Source organism: Crocuta crocuta, unplaced genomic scaffold, assembly GCF_008692635.1.
Source record: "Crocuta crocuta isolate KB4526 unplaced genomic scaffold, BGI_CrCroc_1.0 scaffold55, whole genome shotgun sequence".
NCBI lineage: Eukaryota > Metazoa > Chordata > Mammalia > Carnivora > Hyaenidae > Crocuta > Crocuta crocuta.
Genome location: NW_027530512.1, coordinates 1302419 through 1324121, shown reverse-complemented (window position 1 = coordinate 1324121; position 21703 = coordinate 1302419). Strand labels below are relative to the sequence as shown.

The window sequence follows — 21703 nt, the reverse complement described above, 5'->3', positions numbered from 1 at the left end:
AATGGGTTCCGAGGTGGAGTCGTGCAAGATGAAGAGAGCCCTGGAGGGGGACAGTGATGGCGGCATGGTCACATGGATGCACTACGTCACCACCCCAAATGTCACCACCCCGAACACCTCTATGCGGTTCAAGCTTTCAGATTATGTGTTTTATGTTTTTACGTATGCTATGTTTTATGTTCTGTATATTTTACCGCAATTAAAAGAATTTTTTTTTTAATGTGGGGAAACACCACAACCTAGTGACAGAGTTCCTTGCTGGCGCTCCCCCCTCTAGGTCTCGGTGCGCCCCGGTTTTGTCAGCCCAGGAACGCATTTGCTAAGATGCGAATCACCAAGTTGCAAAGAAATAAATATGCTTACTCTGGATACTTTCAGGAAGAAACTGCTTAAAATAGAAAAGGTGGAGTCCTTCTGGGAAAGCTTCTGACAGCTTCCAGAATGATTTAAAAAACACCACCAAGGAGTGAAAGTCACTTCCGTCCGGGACCTCAAGAAGTCCTGCACATGCACCTGCCCCACTCGATTCCCAGCGACTGCCAGGCACCCATGCCCACTAAGGCCACAGCAAGAGGAAGAGCTTCCCAGTCAAGAGGCCCATGCTCTCCCCTGTGTCCGAATGCCTGCTGGCTCTGGCAACCTGTGCTTTCTGGAAAGTATCCACACTTCAGTGGGACCAGGTCTGTGCTAGGATTTGGGCTGGATTTTACTCATGCTACTGAATTAAGGAGAGGGGATGCACAGGGAAATAGGGAGAAAAGAAAAGACCCACGGGGGTGGGTGGCCGGTCGGGTTTCAGAGAGTCTGGAATGGGGGAAGGGACTATAGAGTCACAGCCAGCAGGGCCCCACTTTATACGGGGTGGCCAAACAGCTCTGGATTAAGTGGCTGTCACCCCACACCCTGGCATAGCGATACACGCATACTTGTCACCAAAGAGCATCAGGCAAACAGTAAGGAGGTACATGATGATGCCTCTTAAAAAGTTTTTTTTTTAACATTTATTCATTTTTGAGAGACAGGAGATATAGCACAAGCAGGGGAGAGGCAGAGAGAGGGGGAGACACAGAATTTGAAGCTGGTCCAGGCTCCAAGCTGTCAGCAGTCTTATGCAGGGCTCGAACTCACAACTGTGAGATCATGACCTGAGCTGACGTTGGACGCTTAACCAACTGAGCCACTCAGGCGCCCCAGTATGTGATGATGCCTCTTAAAGAAAAAAAGTCACTGCTTCTAGGGTTTCCCACCTTACCTCTGTTTGATTTGGCCACACAGCTTTCAGGTAAGCTAGGGGGTTCTCAACCTGATGTTCTTCCTGCAAGGCAGCTGACTTAGAGTATGGGGACCCTCTTACCCATTAAAAGGGTGGCTTAGGAAGAGCTGGACCCCTGTCCAAAGCCACGTGCAGGGGGCAAGCTTCTCTCCTTCAGCAGGTGGGCCCAGGCCCCAACCTCAGGCTTAGGCCTGACTTAGGGTAACTAGAGGGGATGGGAGTCTTCTGCTTTCCTCCCCAACTCCTCGGAAACAGAGGGCTTCACACCATATGGAGTTCCCAAGCGTCTCCTGTACCACCAACATCCAGCCTTGCTTCCAGGGGCACAGGCCAGATAGGGGTCTTCACTGAACACTGTGCTCTCCAAGTGTCAAGGTCAAGTGGAGAAATAACAGAACAGCCATTCTGAGAAGCTGCCTTGTCAAGAGATTCTTACACACAGACAGGTGACATTCCAACCCAAGGTCTAGATCATCAACTGGGGGTGTGGGGAGGGCTCCAGGGGTGGCCTCCGGGTGTTGGGATGGGCTGAGAGGGAAGCTGGTGAGTGAGCTCAGAGTGGTCCTGGACAGGCCTCTCCAAGGTCAAGGGCAGCCCGGACACCAGAACCACCTTGAAGTTAGAAACACAGCCCCCAACTCCTGGATGCATACATGTGCTCAGGAAACCCACCAGCAGCTTCATGCCAAGAGCCTAAGTGAAATCAGGCAGCAGCTACAAGAAATCCCCCAGCCCTGGGGGACCTGGTGGGGCTCAGTGTTAAGCATCCGACTCTTGATTTCGGCTCAGGTCATGATCTTGCAATTCATGGGTTTGAGTCCGCGTTGGGCTCTGTGCTGACAATGCACAGCCTGCTTGGGATTCTCTCCCCCTCTTTCTCTACCTTTCCCCTGCTCGTGCTCTCTCTCTGTCTCTCAAAATAAATAAATAGAGTTTAAAAAAAAAAAAAGAAAAGAGAAAATCGCCCGGCCAAACTTCAGCAGTGACGGGACCCTGCTGGGACCGTGCACAGCAAGTCTCGGGCACAGATGGGAGTAAATACCTCTCAGAATATGCAAGAGTTTAAATTATATAAGTATTATATCTACTTTATAAAATGCAGAAAATAGAAGGGGAAGATGTCAGTTAGTGTTCCAACACCCCAACAAAAGGCTGCAGGGGCCCGGACATTCTGTGGGCTGTCTGGGCCAGCAGGTACACGCATGCTGTGGCAGAGGTACTCCAGCAGCCCGCACAGCAAAGGGGGTTTCCTCTTTCTCTTGTAGGCTATCACCCGGGCTAGTCTAAGGAGACCGACACCCCTTACCATGGCCATGGGCTCTCAGAACAGGGGCCCAGTCCTGCACTTCCACCCCCACCCCCAGCAGGGACCCCAGCGACCGGGAGCCGGCAGTGGGAAGCCAGGCAAGCACACATACCTTCCGCAGCTTCCCATAATCAATCAGCTCAGGCCGATGTCGGTGGATCAAGGCACAGAAGCCGAGGCCATCCTTCCAGCTGCCCATGGGAGAGAGAAGGGAGGGGGGCAAGCTGGTGAGTAGGGCCGGGCACTCAGGGTAAAGCTCTAAACAAGGAAGGGGGGGTCCCCTCCTTTTTACCAGAGATGAATACATAGTGCTTTGGAGTTGGAGTGAGAAGACAGGATGGGAAGATACATTCCTTCCTGCCACAATCCCAGGCACTGGGGTCAAGGTTCTGTGGGCTGTGGGACATTCAGACACCTGCCACATCCAACTCTCCTCTCTGCCACGGTCTCTGTCCCCTCTGTTCCGTTCCAGTGCCCCAGGACACTGCCCTTGGGGAGCTCCCCAGTAGCTGGGGCGTCAGCCCAAAGTGCGTAGTAGCAGCCACACCAAAGGCACCGCTGGGAGGGAAGGTGGCACTGGAGAGTCTGTGCCACTCCCTGAGAAAGCAGCTTCCTCCCCAAGGTCCCCTGCTCTGTTCTGGAGCTGAGGATAACCAGCCAGAGGAACGTAGGCTAACCCAGCCAAAGGGGGGCAAAGGGTCCCAGGGGAGCAGCTGAGGCTCTGCAAGAACCCCTCAGCCCCCAGCCACTCACCTTATGTGGAAGTTCTGGATGTTGACGTTTTTGTAAGGAGCTGTCTTTCTCTGACACCACAGGAGCAGCCCCTCCTTCGCGGAAGTCTCTGTGAGGGAGGGGATGACGGGCCGAGAGGTCAGTGCACTGGCCTGGTGGAGGCAGTGGTGTCGGCTCACAGGGAGGCCTCACCGTGACCCCAGGGTCCATGTGCTTGTTCACATAAGGGGTCCAGACAAGGACCCCTTAGACTGCAACCCTGTTGCTGCCAGGCCATTAAGTCTATTTCCTTGACAAAGGCTGAGAAGCTATTTGAGAAATGAAGAAGCAAGCTAGGAAGCTTTTAAGGGCTGGCCACATTACGTATTTAAATACTGAGACCATGACCTCTCAAGCTTTCTGCAGATTTCCCCCATCGCTCCCTGTTACTCAAAGGCGCGGTAGCAGTACAAAATAAATCAGAAATAAATACAGTACAAAATAAATAATAAAACCTGTATTAGGTCGGTGTTCGATTGGTCTGTGAAATCTAAAGTCCCAGAATCTCTAGACAGAAGTACACAGGCCACGCAGAGTGTACGGAGCTATATGGGGCAAAAGTGTTAAGATCATCTAAAAAATAAAGTTGCCTATATTTAATGCATGGATTGACATCATTGCTGTATGGGTGAAGCAGACAGGTGTCTATAAGATAAAGCAGGGAGGTATCTGAGGGGATCCCAGGAGCTCCCAGCACAGAAGGGATGCAAACTACACTGGCCCCCTGTGTTTGCATCCGTGAATTGCAGATATGGTACCCAGCCGAGAGGGTTCATGGATGATCTCATTTACTTTCAATTCACAAAATGGACTTTAAAATGACATTAAATGACTCTTGCAAAGATAGTATTTCAAGCACAAGCAAACAATAAAAGAGTCAGCAAAGCTAATGCTTCTACTCAGCTCCAGCTTTTCATCAGCTATATTATAAGATCAAAACAATGACAATTTAACCAGAGCTGACAAGGGCAGCCGAAAAGAATTAAACTTATCAGGTGCCTGGATGGCTCAGTCAATAAAGAGTCTGACTGCAGCTCTGGTTATGATCTCGTGGTTTGTGAGTTCAAGCCCTGCATTGGGCTCTGGGCTGACAGGGCAGAGCCCGGAGCCTGCTTCGGATTCTGTGTCTTCCTCTCTCTCTGCCCCTCCCCTGCTCATGCTCTGTCTCTCTCTCTCTCTCTCTCAAAAATAAACGAACATTGGAGGAAAAAAAAAGAGAATCAAACTTATCAAGAAGGCAATCTGAAAATGGATTTACATTCATCATCACTAACAAGAATCATGTTCAAAGTGACAACTAAGGACACATTTTTAACTACTTCAGCCCTAAATACCAAGCATCTATAAACCAAACTTAGACCTTCACATGGCTGTATTACCATGTATCAAACCAAGGTTTCCATAAGAAAGCAAGATAATCCACATTTTTTTAAAAAAATCACTTTGAATAAAAATCTTTGTAAGATTTCTGGACCATAGGGGCACCTGGGTGGCTCAGTTGGTTAAGCACCCAACTCTTGGTTTTGGCTAAGGTCATGATCTCATAAGTTTGAGCCCCTCAGAGCCTGCTTGGGATTCTCTCTCTCTCTCTCCGCTCTTCCCTTGCTTGTGCTCTCTCTCTCTCAAAAATAAATAAAGACTGAAAAAAGAGATTCCTGGCCATTAAAATGAATTAAGACTATATATTTTAAAGTTTATTTTTTTTGAGTGATGGCTATACCAAATGTGGGCCTCAAACTTATGACCCCAAGATAAGAGTCACATGTTCGACTGACTGAGCCAGCCAGGCGCCCATGAATAAAAAGTATTTTGAAAATATCTCCATGTCATCTTTTGAAAAAAAATTGTTTCCGTATGTGTATTTCGTAATATGAATATCGACACACAAATATAATTTATTATAAAATAAATATACCCACAGCAGATATAAAGCTCAAAAACTGCTGGAGTGTGGAACCAAAAGTTTAGAGAGCTCTCAGCCCCAGACTAGGATGGCCTCTTAAAGATCTGCGAAGTGGCCACCAGAGGGTGCTGTGGGAGCAAAGTGGAGGACTTGGGGTCAACTCCCTCCAGGCTGCAATTTCCCTACCCTTTAGGATTTAACAACCCCAAAGCCAGGTGGGGTTTCCAGTACTTCCTCACAGCAACCTCAGGTGGTTCTAGAGTGAGGGGGATTCCCCGGGGGCCAACATACCAGTGGAAACCAGAAACTTGGTCAGTTCTTATTTCTCTACAGACTAGGAGGGAGGGCAGAGACCAGCCAAGTAAGTGGCCCACGGTTAAGCCCCCATTGCCAGGGGTCAGGGAGTTTTCCAGACTGAGCCCCGGAAGGAAGATGTGATGGCGAAGGCAGGGGAGCAGAGTGAGGGCGTTGGGGACTAACGGAACAGAGCACAAGACCCACCTTCCACAGAGATGTCCTGGATGGCGAAGCGGAGGATGATGGTCCAGATCATGCCCAGGGTCATTTTCACGTTCCCATCCACAATTTCTACAGAAATGGCATCAGGACATATTAGGATGGCTCCTGGCAGGGGCAGAGTTACAATTCCCAGAGCGTCCACATCCCTGGGCATACCACGTAGTGAACCAAAGACCACACAGCTCCACTTCTCGGGAAAAGCGGGAATGGTTTTTAAAATACAATCAAGTATCACAGGTGCCAGGGGAGAAGTCTATATGGGGGTGGCCCCGAGCACAAGGGGTCTAAATCATCACCAGTGTTCTGGCAACTCTGAGTCAGGGAAGTCCAGACAATCACAGCTCTCAAAATAGCCACCCACACCCGAAACGCCAGTGTAGGCGTCAGAAGGTAATCAATCCAACGTAGATCCCTACCCCCACCTGCTTCCAGACCAAGAGACCATAACCCGGCCCCATGGAAGGTATCCTCAGCTAACAGTTTGGCATCCAATGAATATCTTTTTTTTTTTTTTTTTACAACTTGAAAAACTAACTGTAGGAAAAAACTAATAGAACCACGAGAAGGAGTAAATTCCAGGAACTCCAGATATCCCAAGCCCATGTCCACAAGGGTCGACTTCCCACAAACCCCTTGAACAAGAGTGGATTCCATTAAGGAAGCCACATTCTAAGATCTTATCCCCTTCCTCAGAAGTGAGGGCAAAACTGTGCCGCTGTATGACCAACAAGGTAGAGAGCCGTGTTGCTGCTTCCCGGGGAGGGGGCAGGTAACTCCGCGGAGCCTACATGGGCGGGGGGAGGGTCAGGAGGAACAGTGTCCACGTCAGACAAGGGACAGGATGTAACTCTTCCTGCTAGTGATGGCCTTAAATGCCCTTCCCAGAGCCTCAGACACCAGCGGGGCACAGAGCTGAGTCGGAGGGCCTGGGTTAGAGACAGACAACTGAGTAGCACACCATCATCTTCTTTAACAGGTTAAGAGAGCCAGCCAGCTCTTTGCAGAGCCTGCTGGGTGGAAGTAGAGGCAGTTAATCAGTTAGGAATTATTTCATAAAGATTTAGTCTTTTAAAAATGCCCTCTCATGTGTGACTTCCGATGGCTGCACATCTGTAATGTTTAAAGAGTTTATATAGGGGCGCCTGGGTGGCTCAGTTGGTTGAGTGTCCAACTGAAGTTCAGGTCATGATCCCAATGGTTTTCCCAACAGTTTGTGAGTTCGAGCCCCGCGTTGGGCTCGCTGCTGTCAGCATGGAGCCCACTTTGGATCCTCTGTCTCCCTCTCTCTGTCCCTCTCCTGCTGTGCTCTCTCAAAAATAAATAAAACATTAAAAATAAGTTTTAAAAAAATAAAAAAATAAAAAATTTTTAAATTAAAAAATAGAGGTTATGCAAATTGATAAGAAAAAAATCTAAATTCACAAGTGGCAAAAGACATGAATAAATACTTCACAAAACAGTAAAAATATAACCAATTTATAACCATGTTCCATCTCCCCGTAATTAAAGAAGATAGCATTTTCCCAGCTACGAAATTAGTGAGGTTACAAAACAAGGAACACACACCTTAATGGTAACCAGGCTACCACACCGTGCCTAGAAGTATAAACTGGTTTAAAAAAAAACACTTTCTGGGAAATAATGTGGCAACAGGTTCAAGTACCTTGAAGTTGTTTGACTTTTTCACAGTGAAATCTGCCTCTAGGAAGCCATCCCTAGCCAATGACCTCAAATGCAGAGTAAGGCTACTACTGTCATTTATCATGGCCCCAAGTTGGAAACTTTGAGAATATACCAAGTTCAAGGTGTGATTGAATAAATCCTCAGCCCCTGTCACCCACATGCTCAGAAACTCCATGGCTTCCCACCTTAGTTGGGAGTCAAAGCCAGTGGCCAGTGGGGCCCTCACGGTGCCCCCATCTCCTCCAGTCAATGGCTTCCCCGTAGCGCTCGGCTTCCTGGACATCCATGTGACTTGTCCCTCATCTCCACTGCACCTTCTCCTGGAAACCCCCCACCTTACTCTCTGCTTCAATTTTTCTCCTTCTGACACATGTATGGATGCACTTCCTCCGTTCCCCTTCCAGAACATAAGCTCCATGAGGGGAATAATTCCTCTGTTTTGCATCACTGCTTAGAGCCCAGCACAGTGCCTGGCAGAGAGAAAGCCCTCCATCAACATTTGTTAATGAAGGAATGAAGGGATGAAGGAATACCAGACGGCACTCCACACATGTGGGTGCATGGGTGGAAGTCACCCAGGCCGGGGGCTGGGAGGACAGGACCACTCTCGGGCTCCTCCAGGGCAGGACCCAGGTCTGGGACAGAGCACAGCTGTGCTCCACAATTAACACAGCCACTAAACCCTACATTCACGACTTTTTAATGACTTGGAGAAATCTTTGTAATACGGAAACTGGAAAAAGCAAGTATGAAATTTCATGGACAGTGTTTCAAATACAGGGGGTATTTTTTTAAAGGCTAGAAGAGGCTTCAATGGTAATGGGGCCACGTGACCGTCCCCTCAGTGGAGGCCGCAGCATGGGGCCCGCCTCTGCCCCAACTGTGAAGGCCAAATACCCTCCTGCTGGCCTCCCAGCACCAAGACTCCCAGCACCAAGGGAGACAAGCTCAGGGAGACAGAGTGGCTTCTGCCTTGGGTTTTGCCTGCTTACTCCTCTCTCCTTCCTCCCCCAAGAAACCCCCCAGGGAGTTCTGCTCCCTGAATTCTCACTTATACCAGATCCTCTGGGAAACAAGAGAGCCAAGTACAGGCAAAAAGAGGGGGGGGGTGTGTTAACACTCCATGCACCACCCCAGCCTCAGGGCCCACTGGCTCCCTGTCCCATCCCCAGAGAACAGCCCCCCCAGAGGACCCCCAGAACCAACCCTTTTCCCAAGCATCTGTTTGTGTGGAGCACGGACACCCCATCTCACCAGCAGCTCTACATCAGGAGGCTACCACGCATGCTGGGTCCAAAAGGAGGGTCCCAAGGCCACCACGGGGCCCTGTGGACAAAACCACGATGACAGACTGCAATGTGTGCATGGGTGTGGGAAGGAGTGGGGGCATGTTTCTGAATTTCTGGTCTACGGCCAGCCAAGGAGCTATTCGCATCCCGCACTTACCCCCTGCCCCCACTCCAGGGATGTGGTCGCCTGCACACGATTCAGAGGGTAGAATGAACACATTCCACATGACAGAACTAGACCCGGGGGTCACCACCTCCCAGACCAATGCTTTAGTTACTGCACCCACTGCCCCCTCCACCCTGAGGACACGTGAGAAATCAGCAAGACCACTGTCAGGATCTTAGCCCCCAAAGCCATCAAGCTTTCCCTGCCCTAAGATCTTAACATAAAAAATCCTTCCGGGTCCTTCCACCTGGTTAAATCCCAGCCTCTCACTCAGGGCAAGCCTCAATTCTATGAAGTCTGGACACTGTTAAGACCCATCCTAATCCCTCCTGGATGTACGGAAGCTCTTTGCCTTCAGCCTCCATCTGAACACCTTCGGGGACAGGGGCCGTATGTCCCGCTCCCTCAAAGAACATCCATTCCATTCCCGTATGTTCTGCACATTCTGCAGAATCGGCCCGTCCAGGGAGTCTCCCAGGCCTGGTTCTGCCCTTCAGGGTTTGACCAGAGTCTACGTGACAATTCCTGCACCACTTGAGGTCTTGCCAATGCCAGGTCTGCTCCCCTCAGCCCAAGATGGCTCCTTGGGATACCCAGCAACCTCTCTCCCCACCCCAGTCCCCAGAAGAGCTCATTCTGGGTGATCTGCTCCACTGCCTGTTATCTTATAGTCTGCAGAAGTAAACTTCAGTTCATTATAATAAACAAAACCCATTCATGGCCTCATCCAGGTTCCGCCACAGCAGAGAAGCCATCTCAGCATGGTCTGAGCGCTCGCCGTGAAGCGGGAGAGAGGATTTCAAAGTGGAAGGCTCAGCCTGAAGGCTTGGGCAGAGAGAAGGTAAGGATTATCTCATTTTAAGGGAGGCTTTAAAAATCTTTAGAGGAGGGGCGCCTGGGTGGCTTAGTCGGTTAAGCGTCCGACTTTCGCTTAGGTCATGATCTCGCAGTTCGTGGGTTCGAGCCCCGCGTCGGGCTCTGTGCTGACTGCCAGCTCAGAGCCTGGAGCCTGTTTCAGCCTGTGACTCCCTCTCTCTCTGACCCTCCCCTGCTCACGCTGTCTCTCTCTCTCTCCTAAAAATAAATAAAACATTAAAAAAAAAATTTTTTTTTTAAATCTTTAGAGGAGGGACGCCTGGGTGGCTCAGTCAGTGAAGTGTCCAACTTTGGCTTGGGTCATGATCTCACGGTTCATAGGTTGGAGTCTTGCATCAGATTCCATGCAGATGGTGTGGAGCCTGCTAAGGATTCTCTCTCTCTCTCTGCCCCTCCCCTGTTCGTGCATGCTCGCTCTCTCTCTCAAATAAATAAACTTAAAAAAAATAATAAAAATTTTTAGAGGCGTGAGCCCATGCGAAAACAATTAGAAACTGTGGCCAGCTCAGTTAACGGACTTCCGGGAAGGCCAGAGGTGCTGGGTGGAGTTTGAGCCAGTGTCTGTTTACTCCTCACCTCCTGCTGGGGGAGCACAGCCAACCTGATCTGCCACTTCACAGCGGAGGAAAGGCAGTTGGCACTGTCCTGTCCTTGGCCCCTGCATGGGTCTCCAGCAGTGTCCAGAGTGACAGGAAGGAGGTCAGACCTCAGCTCTGGAGCCCAAACCTTCGGGTTCAAATCTCCAGCAACGTCTGTAAGCTCCAGTTGCCTTGACTGCAAAATGCAGCCGGTGATACCCGCCCTACAGGCCTGCCCTCATGTTGAAGGGGATGCCCCATGCAAAGCATCCATTCTAGCCACGCAACGAGCCAGAAGCAAGCTCTATTCTCTCCCATCTGCCCCTTCCCTCCTCCCCTTTCGATCTCAGAGATTTAAAAAAAAAATTTTTTTTTTGTAGGTAGCTGTTAAATTTTTCTTTCTAAAATTCTAGATTTCTGGGGCGCCTGGGTGGCTCAGTCGGCTAAGTGTCCGACTTTGGCTCAGGTCATGATCTCACGGTTCATGGTTTTGAGCCCCACATCGGGCTCTGTGCTGACAGCCAGCTCAGAGCCTGGAGCCTGATTCCGATTCTGTGTCTCTCTCTCTCTTTCTGACCCTCCCCTGCTCACACTGTCTCTCTCTCTCTCTCTCTCAGAAATAAATAAAACATTAAAAAAATTTTTTAAATCTGGATTTCTGGCTTCTTTTAAAAAACTGGAAGATGTGGCAATGCTGGAACCTGTATTTCCATACAGCGGCACACGATTAGATCTGCATGGCGGGTGCCCTGCTTAGAAGGACATGCTTTACCCAGTTCTCCACAGTTCCCACCTATCCGTTACTGTCACCCCTGGCCCACCTTCTACAGGCTTCACTTCCCTGCCCCAGTGGGCATGTGCGCTCGCTCCAGAGCAGCTGAGTGCCATTCCCTTTGATTGCCCAGCCCTGCTTAGTTGAAACTCTTTCTGCCAGTCTTTATTCCTCCCTAATAGACCAAAGTACTCTTCTTCTTGTTAAAAAGCAGAGAATATGTTCCCACTCACAATACAGAGTACCCTGCCATGTGTGAGTCCTTTGAACACTTACTGAGGACCTACTATGTGCATCAGACTGTTAGGAGCCGGTGCACACGGATGTAGAAGATGCAGTCTTTGCTCTGCGGCTGAAGGTGTTGCCGGAACACACAAGGCACCACCCATGTCACACGAGGCACTACCCATGACTGCTCAAGCATCAGCTTGAGTCCCCAGCAAGGCAGGGACTGGCAACGTTTTTCTGTAAGAGGCCTGATAGGAAATCGTTGCAGCTTTGCAGGCCATATGGTCTCTGTCGCAACTATTCTGAAGCCAATTGTGGCAGGAAAGCAGATGCAGATAATATGTAAACAGACAGGTGTGGCTGCGTTCCAATATTTACAAAATCCGTGTCAGCCGGATTTGACACCATGGACTCCACTTGCCAATACTGTGCGACCATTTGTGTTTGGTATAGCAATGTAAAATCCCTCTGTTTCTAAAAAAAAAAGGGGGGGGGGCAGGGGGCTTTAAACTTATCAAACAGAAAGATCTGCTCCTATGATTTACTGGAGCAAGTCCTCCACCCTCTTTAAGAAAAGGCATCTCCTTGAGGTCATGCAGACCCGGTCTGAGTTCTGGTTTTGCCATTTACTGCCCTTGGGACCTTGAGGAAGTTACTTCATCTCGTTAGGCATCTGTTTCCTTCTCATCAAAAGACGATAATAATTGGGGCCACCAGAGAGGGCTGCTGTGAGGGTTAAATGAGATCATGGTACACGGGGCTTCGAATGCCACCTCCACGGAGCATGTGCTCCGTGATCGCAGCTGTGCGCATACCTCAATCGTGAATGAATGGGTGGGGACTCTCCCGTCTCTAGACTTCTGGTGCCGCACAGCAGGTGCCCGCTGGGTCCCGGCCGAATCCGTGGGGCACAGCACTGACACGGCCTGGTTAGGGTGTCCTATTCTAATCCCCTCCGCCCTCCCCAAATCCTTCAGAGCCACCGCAGTGCGCACGAGAAACTGCAGTGCCTCCTCTAAACCATTAAGAACAAGTTAGTAAGAATTTATACTGAGCTTTAAAGTTTTTTTTTTTCCCCAAGGGAAGAAAAAGTCAAGAAGCTAAAAGGCAGAGAAATGCTATTAGGAATGTCCCTGAATGTCCCGGAAGGCTTCTGGACATTAGTCTTCCTGGGACTCCGTGGGGCCTCGGGGCAGCCCTCACTCTCCAACAGTCCGTGTCTGATGCTCTCCAGGCGACAGAATTCCCCGCCTCGGGCAGCAAAGTGCAGGCAGGTCTGCAGGGGTGGGAGGTAGCATTCCACTCCCACGGGATCCCATGGCACCAGGATTAGACTGGGGGGTGGAGGGGAGGGCTGGCACTGAGGGGAGGACGAGGGAGCAGGCCCTTGGTTTCCAGGGGGCAGACTCAGGGGTGGCGAGCGCTGAGATGGGGTAGAAAGCATAGTTGTTACACGCAGTATCCGTAGGTCGACCAGATGGCGGTGCTGGCAGCCTCACTCCCTCATGCCCCCGGTGATGTGGGAGCTCGGAAGTCGGGGCAGAAAAGGCCAGGAGAGCAGCAAAATCAGGCTCCGCGGAGCAGCCCAACACCAGGCCTCACTCACCTTCGGCTCCAATGGACACGAGCTTGACTCCCTTGCTGGCTATGAAATCCAGGGCCTTGTTGACGTTGGAGATCTTGTGCACCCTCATTTTGCCTCTCTCCGGCTTGGCCAAGCGCTCCCCTGCACACGGAAGGAAAGGGAGGGCAGGAAGGGTGAGATGCTAGTTCCCGGGAGCAGGGCCGCCGCTCTCACGACCCCCGCGCCCGGCTGCGAGCGAGGGCCGCCCGGGCAGGGACAGCAGGGAGACCCGACCCTGCCTCTTTTCAGACCTGAACGGCTTGCCGCCACCCAACAGATCTCTGGTAAGCCCCCCACGTCAGGGACTTGGCTGGGTGCCAAGAATACTGGGGTGAATGGATCAGTTTTCCTGCCTTTGTGCACTTATGCACCAGGAGGAGAAAAACACATGAATAAATATATGCGGATGAGCAAACACCGAGAAGGGTAAGTACTTAAAAAGAGGATGCAGAGGAGCGCAGGTGGAGGATGAAGGAGTCGGGGAAGTCAGGGAAGGCCAGGCCGGGACAGCAGGGAATGATGTTCAAGGCAGAAGGGACGGCACACGCAAGCGCCCCGAACCCCTTCTAGACTAGAACGTTTGGCCTGGGAAGGTGTGTCAGCACTCTAGGATATTCTGGAAATGTTCTCTGGGGTTTAAATGGAGCTGTCCACAGCACCCCTCTCTCCCTCGAACCTGCTGCCTCTCGCAGGGACATCCTCAGCTCAGCTCCNCGTCCAACTCAGGTTTCGGGCTCAGAAGCTGTGGGGAAAGAATGGTTCTCCCAACAGCCCACTAAGAGCACTTTCGGCTCAGAAGAGAGGCGCTGAGGGACCTCTTGAAACTATTTGAAAAATGTATATGTGTAACACGCACACCCATACCAGGGGGAGGGACACAGAGCAGTAGATTCTCTGAAAGGACATCAAAGGGCTGAGAAGTACCACCCTGGAGCCCAAGGCTCAGGACCCTTGCACCTGCCACGGTCTCCAGCGCGGCCCAGCGGCACATCCCTCTGGGCCACACCAAGCACCTGAGCCACCTGGCTGAGAGCTCAAGGTGCTGGGCGGCTGTAGCGTCAGAGCCCTGCTTCTGCAGGGGGCCTCCCAGCGCCCCAGATTCTAGGGAACACACTTCCTGCTACAGATGTGATTAGGCAGTTCCCAGGGCAGCATAGCTGAGATTTTACAATTAAATCAAGACATTCCGCTCGTGGCTGCTGCTCAGCCTCCCTAGCAAGGTATCCCACCATCCCCTCGGGCAGATGAAATGCCACAGCCTCCCACAGTATGGATGGGAGTGGCACCCCATCCCGCCCCCTGCCCTGAAGGCTGCCCCAGCCATTAGGTCCACCAAGCCGGGCTCCCCAGCGGCCGACAGCTGTGCACACTGGCTGGAACAGGAGGGTGGAAGTGGCCAGGCCAGCAGTTCTCGAACCTCAGATGCCCAGCCTCTACCTGCCTCCTACGTTTCTGATTTAGGAGGTTTGGGGTATGTTCTGGGAACCTGCACGCTGACCAGGAGTCCTGTGGACTCCAGTGTGGGTGGTCCAGGGGCGCTTCTCAGACGACCTCTGCGGGCAGCAGCCCCCTCCTGTCACTCTATTAACCTCAAGACACTCCAGGAAGAAAAGGCAACGTCTCAGTGACTCCATCTCCCCCACTCCGCGGAAAGAGACAAGCCCGCTTCACAGACACGCACGGGTCCCGTTCAGCGGGGACACACTGGCGGTTACGCAGAAAAGCCCAGCTCAGGGCGTCCGCTCACTCTACTTGCCAAGCATCGCCTACACGCCAAGTACGATCTGAAGCCCCTGAGACACAGAGATGAGACCATCCCTGCCCCCAAGCAGCTCAAGGTGGAAGGGGGAGAAAGCAAGTGAGCCAAAAATGATGGTGCCATGGGGAACCTGACACCACAGAGGAATTAATGGGGTGTGACGGGAGCCCAGAGGAGGGCAGCCACTCGTGTGGGGAAAGCCTTCCTGGAGGGAAACCCTGAGCTGAGTTTTAAAGAATGAAAAAGAACAACACCAGGTTTGTTTAAACGAAGCAACGCTGGAAGAGGAGGCAGGAAAGGAGGCTCTGAAAGGCGGTTAGAGGAAAACAGTATGGCAGTTCCTAAAAAAAGTTAAAACACAGAATTGCCATATGATCCTGCATTTCTACTTCTAGGTTTATACCCCAAAGAATTGAAAGCGGGGACTCGCACAGACATCTGTACACCCATGTTCACAGCGGCATCTTTCTTCACAAGAGCCACAAGGTGGAAGCCATCCAAATGTCCCATCAGAAGATGAATGGCTAAGCAAGACGTGGCACGTACATACGATGGGATATTGGCCTGACGAAGGAGATTCTGATAACATGCTACAACACGGATGAACCCTGAAGCCGTTACAATGAAATAAGACAGCCACAAAAGCACACACATACTGCATGATTCCACTATTATGAGGTGCTGAGAACGGCCAAACTGACGGAGACTAAAGAATGGTGGCTTCCAGGGTCTTGAGGGGGAAGGGAGGGGGGAGTTAGTGTTTAATGGGCACGGAGTCTCTGTGCAGGATGATGGAAAAGTCTAGAGATGGACAGTGGTGATGGCAGTACAACACCGGGAACGTACTGAATACGTATTCTCTGTGTACGATTAAAAATGTTCAAAATGTTGGGGTGTGGGTGGCTCAGCTGGTTAAGCTTTCGGCTCAGGTTGTGATCTCATGGTTTCATGAGTTCGAGACCCACGTCGGGCTCTGTGCTGATGGTANCCATTCTCTCTACCCCTCCCCCACTCATGCTGTCTCTGTCTCTCTCAAGATAAATAAATAGACTTTAAAAATGTTCAAAATGCTAACTTACATTATGTTGATTTTATCACACACACACACATACAATCCTCCATCCCCATCCCCAGCCCCCACCCCAAAGATTTCACCTGCAAGAGGTTATTTAAAAGTATCAGGGGGAAAAAGTCAGTTGGAGTTTATGCAAAAGCACGGAGAGTTTCCAAAAAGCATGTCCCTTGGGGTGGCAGAGGGTCTGAGGTCTGATACCTTTTTGGGAAGTTAGCTGAGAACAAAACAGGTGCCAGCTCATGAAGGATCCTGCAAGCTATGCTAAGGAATGTGGGCCGCAGGCTTCGAGCCCTGGGGAGGTGCTGAAGGGTTCTGAGCAGGGAACAGGGAGACCATATTTGGGCCATCAGACGGCCCCTCTGGTGGCGGGGTGGGTGATGGACTGCAGCGGTGGGGAAGGAGCCCGGTGGGGGGTGCGGACCTCTGTGGGCCACTTGGGTGAGAGCTGACCCCCGACCCACACTGATACCACGGTAGCAGAGGTTAAAAGGATAACAGAAAGGGGCACATGGGTGGCTCAGCTGAGTGTCCGACTTTGGCTCAGGTCACGATCTCATGATTCGTGAGTTCAAGACCCGCCCTGGGCCTGCTGCTGTCGGCGCAGAGCCCACTTTGGATCCTCTGTCCACCTCTCTCTTTCTCTCTCAACAATGAATAAACATTAAAAAAAAACAAAAGGATAACAGAATGGACAGAACTCANTTAAAAGGATAACAGAAAGGGGCACATGGGTGGCTCAGCTGAGTGTCCGACTTTGGCTCAGGTCACGATCTCATGATTCGTGGGTTCAAGACCCGCCCTGGGCCTGCTGCTGTTGGCGCAGAGCCCACTTTGGATCCTCTGTCCACCTCTCTCTTTCTCTCTCAACAATGAATAAACATTAAAAAAAAACAAAAGGATAACAGAATGGACAGAACTCAAATGCCGAGTTGGAGAGAGAGGCAGAGGGGGAGCAGTCCCTGATTCCTACATTAGGCTCAGGAGGACAAGATGAAGATTATAAGAGGAAGAGGTCTGTCGGGGCCAGGACTGACCAGCACAGTTTTGGACATGCTGAGGGGACCCTAGGGGGCATCTGGCTGGTGATGGGGTTGAGAGAAAAGGCTGGACTGAGACCAGGTCTGGGACCCCCTGGGGTGGAGGTAGATGGTAAAGTGAAGAGAGCAGCTAAGATCACCCAGTGTATAAACCAAGGCAGTTGGAACCACCCACATCTAAGCATGGGGGAGGGAAGGTGTTCATAAGACAGTCAGAGATCCGCATTTAAGGGGAGCTCCCCCTCCAGATTTCTGGACATCCAGATTCTACACTGGGGGCCAGATAAGCGAGTGGAACCATCTGGATATAGGCAGATAGGTTGTAGCAGGGCCGAGGTTTGAGATAGTCAGCCAAGCTTATATGAAGACCCCAAAATGCTAGCACTTGGAGGGGAAGGGGCCTCTGAGACCACCCTCCAAACCCCCTCTTTTTGCAAATGACGGTGCTAAGGCAGAAAGGCGGTAACGTATCCAAGGACACGTGGGTGGCGGGCAGCAGCAGAGCCGGAAGCAAACCTGGTCTCCTCGTCTGAATTCACACAGGCCGCCCCTCACTTCTTTCAAGAGACCCACAGCTCACCACGACCCAAGGCAGAGCAGAAGCGGGTGTCAGGCAGCACCCTGTCCTCGGCCAGGGTGGCCTACCTCACCTGAGATGACCTCTAGCAGCAGCATGAGCTTCAGTCCATCCCGGAAGTCCTCCTCGATGTTCTCGATCTGCGTCCCCGCCTTGCGAAGGTGGGAGTTGCACCATGCCGTGAACGTCTGGGCAAAGGAAAGACGAGCAGGCGGTCAGCCTCCCCACAAGTCACATGGTGTCTGAGGCCCTCACAGGGGCTTCTAGGGGTCCCCAGGACACGCCTGCCTCATGCCCTATCCCGTTGCTGTGTTGGCACCAGCGGGATGGACAAAGCCACACTCTCCTTCAATGCCTCTCCAACCAACCTTCTTCCAAAAACAACACCCCCATCCACAGCAGAGGGCCAGCAATTTACCTCTTGGGGGTATAGGGCTTAGTTGCAATCATGACAGTTACAAGGCAGATTACCCCAGAGGTAACCCATTAAGTCTCACTAATTAATTAGGGCAAAGCAGTTTATTAAATCCCTGTCCACTTGGCAGCTTGCTAAGGGAAAGAACTAGTAAGTCTTGTCAGGATCAGAGTTCAGACGCCTGGTCTCAGGACGAGGAGAAAAAGCCGAGCACCCTAATGTCCATGTGTGTGTGTTTGCGGTAGGGATGTGGAGGCACCTCAAGCTGCAAAAGCGTGAGGAAGAATTCCAGGAAGGGAATCTCAGGAGAGGAAATGAGAGCTCATCCATACTGTTATTTTCTAGTCTGTGGAGAGAAAACGCAACATCGAAGCCCCTTGTGTATCAACCAAGCAGCCCTGCGCCAACAGCACCACCTTGTGGCTCAAACAAGGAACAGGGTGACTCCATAAAGAGAAAAAGCGCGTGCTTCAATTTCCCAGGCCCCCTAGAATCTGGGCGGGGGTCTCTCCCCAGCAGCCACATTCCATGGGAAACAGAAAGAACTCTCTTGTTTCAGATCCAACCCACTTCTGGGCAACTCCACGCTTCTGTGCACCAACCAAACGGCACTCAACTACGTGGGGGGCTCAAGAGCCAATGTCTGGTCCCTATAGCAGGGCCGGCTGGCCTTCTTCCCACCTGCCCTGCAAAGTTGCAACAGTGAGCAGTAGCAGCAGCACCAGAACTGCCCCTCCTCCCCAGAAAGGTCACCAGGCTCATGATCCCCCTCCCCAACACTTCCTCTTGTCCTGGGGGAACAAAGTGGCAAAGAACTGGCAAAAGGATCACCACACCAGTGATCATTAGGGGCAAAGAAATGGCTGTGTAGGTTTATATGGCAGAGTTGCAGAGCCTGTGAGCAAAAAGGGATATCCATTCACGCAGGTAGGGAAGAGGAGGCAGCATTATGACACCCCCAGCTCTGACTTTATCTTTAAACCATGCCTCACTAGGAATTTACCAACATAGGCTACTTCTCTGTCCCTGCAAACACACCCGCCTTCTGTAGGCCAGTCCGTTCCCGTGAGTGAGAAGACGCATGTGTGTGCCATCAAAAAGCTTTGCGAAGGCTGGCACACAGCCTAAGGGTGGGCAGGGGGCATATACTGATCCTCAGCCTAGAATGTCCTCTAGGTCATGCTTGGCTAGCTCACATTCAGCTTCCAAGATCACACTAAGATATCACCTCCTCCAAGAAGCCTTCCTGACAGCCAACTGGCACATCTGGGTTGGGGGCACAGAGCCCAGAGCACCCCGCACCCACTCCATCACTGCCCATATCCCACTGCCTGTCCCTTGCCTGGCCACTTGTCAGAATGGGAGCTCCTGAAGGTGTAGACTCAGTGCTCTCCCCAGAGCCCCAGGGCACAGAGTCAGGGACACAGCAGTGACGAAAAGAGTAAAAACGCTTGCCCCTGTGCAGCGGACAATCTAGTGGATGTAAAAATTGGGCAACCGGGTGAAGGAGCCGGTGAGGAGCTGATGTGAAACGAGGGGACTTCTAGAAGATCCTGCTGCACCTGTGGGTGATGCCGAATGGTGTCAGGGCGGGGCGCTGATGGGCCAGACGGTGCCCTCGGGGACCCCCCGTAAGTGTGAGACAGCTCAGAGGAAAGGGCAAGAAGGACTATTTACTGGGCGCCCTTCCTCTAGTGCTGGCGCTAGAACCTGGCAGGAAATGAGAGGGCACAGCCTCTATTTTCATTTTGTTAAGACTGTTTTCGTTGTTGTAAAAAATACTAGAGTATTAGAGAAATCTTTTCTTTCAGGTAATTTATTTCGTGGCTCCATCTCCTCCCCCAGCTGCCCCTGTCCATATATTCCTGCCCGGTGTCCTCTCACTGTGTACTTATCTGGGGGTGGGGGTGGGGGGTGTCTTTTTTTATTTACCACCATCTTGGGGTTCCACAGCACCTTGCTCTCCTCTCCCTTCCAGGCCCACAGTCAGCCTCTGCCTGGGATTTTCTACAGACCTGAGGGGAAGTGGACCCACACCCCATCCCCCAAGCAGGGGGGTCCCAATGTGACCAGAGTCCTGGTGGGGATCACCAGCTCCGGCACAGCTGGGGGCTGTGCAATCTCACCGCTTATCACCCAGCTGTGGAGAGGGGTTGGGGAAGAGAGGAAGAAGAGGCCGGTTTTGAAAGAAGATACTGCTTTTGTAAGAGGAAAACGCTGTTGAAAACAGCCAGCCCATTTCCTGGGGAAGCCGGGCTCGGAGCCCTGGGAGACAGAAATGCACCTGTGTTTGCTCACATCTCCCACACAAGGCCCTGCCTCTGAGGCCTCCAGGACCACGTTTTGCTAAAACTCTCAGTCTCGCATCCCGGGCCCCATAGGTGATTGCCTCGAAGGGTGTCTGACACCTCCCCAATAAGAAAGTTCCACCAGCAAGAGGCACCCATCATGCAACTCAGGCTTCCGTAGGAAATGGCGGAGGTAACTCGGTGACTGAGAACATATACACCAGATCTGGATTCAATACTTAGATCTACTCTCTTCAGACTGCCCTCCCCTAAACTTTACTTCCCTGAACAGTAAGAGAGAGTGAGTGACGGCATGTTTTAAGGCAGGAGGATTCACTAGAAAACAAAGTGCCTGTCACTTAGAAAAGTGTACAATCGATGGGAAAAGAGGAGAAAAAGTAACTCCCCTGAAACCTTCCGGGGCACACAGCGCTCTGTGCCCCCAGCCTGCAGCCTTCTCCTGTCACCAGCCACCAAACTCTGCCTGGGGGTCCCACCCCAAAAGTGCTGCTCTGGGTTCCCAAGATGACACTTGGTGTCTGAGATCACTGGTGCGTTACAGGAAAGGACTCAACTTGTGCTGTGGGGTGCAGAAAGCACGTGACTTTGACGGCGGCCTTGCGACTCCTCAACAGAGAAGAAACTAATGGGGCAAAGAGCGGAGGGGAGGACAGTGCCAGCGACGTGGGCGTCCAGGCCTGCCACGCAGAGGTGTTCTTTCCTCCAGCGTTTGGTCCCCCCTGTTGTGCCTGAGACGCTGAAGACTCACGGTTCCCTGGCCAGGGCAGCCCTTCAGGAGCTTCTCAGTAAAGGATTATTAAACTGTGGTTTTCAAAGCCCAAGCTCCAGTGATTTCCACCAGAAACACGAAGGGTGGAGGTGTCTCCACTGCTGGTGAAGACAGGCAAACAGACCTTGGTCTTGACGCTCAAGGTCCAACATTATGACTGGGAAGGACACTTGTCCCTCAGCAGTGGCCCAGGGGTCCAGCAAGGAGGAAGAGCCAGCAGCCACAGGGATGTCCACAGCTAGAGATCCAAGGCCCCACGACCTCCAGGACAGAAGCCCCCACGCGGGGAGGAGGGCTATCCCAGCAGGGCTATGGTCTAGCCTCGTTCAAATGAAGGGCGGGAGGCCATTTTCCTGCCGTAGCCCCAGCCAGGCCATGCGCTGTCAGACCTTCCCCTTGCTCCAGCAGCACCGTCACTGGGTCCTCCTTCGGCTCACAGCCTAAAGAAAAGAGGGAGCCAGGGGGCTTTTGGTGGGTGCACTCAGCTGCAGAAACGGGCTCAGGAAACGTGCCTGGGGCACCACGCTGGAAGTGTTCGCGGGTCCCCTTTCTCATCTCACCCTCCTCCAGCCCTGCTGCAAGCTCTGAGGGTGCCGGACAGAGAGAGAGGGGCTGGTGGAGAACCTCTCACTGACCTCGAATTATCTACCCATAACCCATCTGCACATCTAACCCTATCTAATCAGCAGGGCAATTGTCCAGGAACAAAAGTCAGGGCTGCCAACAGGTCTGGCCAGGCCCCAAGGATTGGGGGGTGGGGGTGGGGGGGAACAG

At 51.9% G+C, this 21703-nt stretch overlaps 1 protein-coding gene across 3 annotated transcripts in view; it reads right to left on the bottom strand.

Annotated features, from left to right (window-relative positions):
- The window catches only part of ACTN1 (actinin alpha 1), a 97124-nt gene that overhangs the window by 28380 nt on the left and 47041 nt on the right, over positions 1-21703 (bottom strand). For all 3 annotated transcript variants that reach the window (XM_077767113.1, XM_077767110.1, XM_077767111.1), the window contains exons 2-6: positions 17510-17624; positions 12971-13090; positions 5755-5841; positions 3333-3420; positions 2692-2770 (exon numbers count right to left, since the gene is read on the bottom strand). In XM_077767113.1, coding sequence (XP_077623239.1) covers positions 2692-2770; positions 3333-3420; positions 5755-5841; positions 12971-13090; positions 17510-17624 — 489 coding nt within the window. The remainder of the gene's footprint in view (positions 1-2691; positions 2771-3332; positions 3421-5754; positions 5842-12970; positions 13091-17509; positions 17625-21703) is intronic.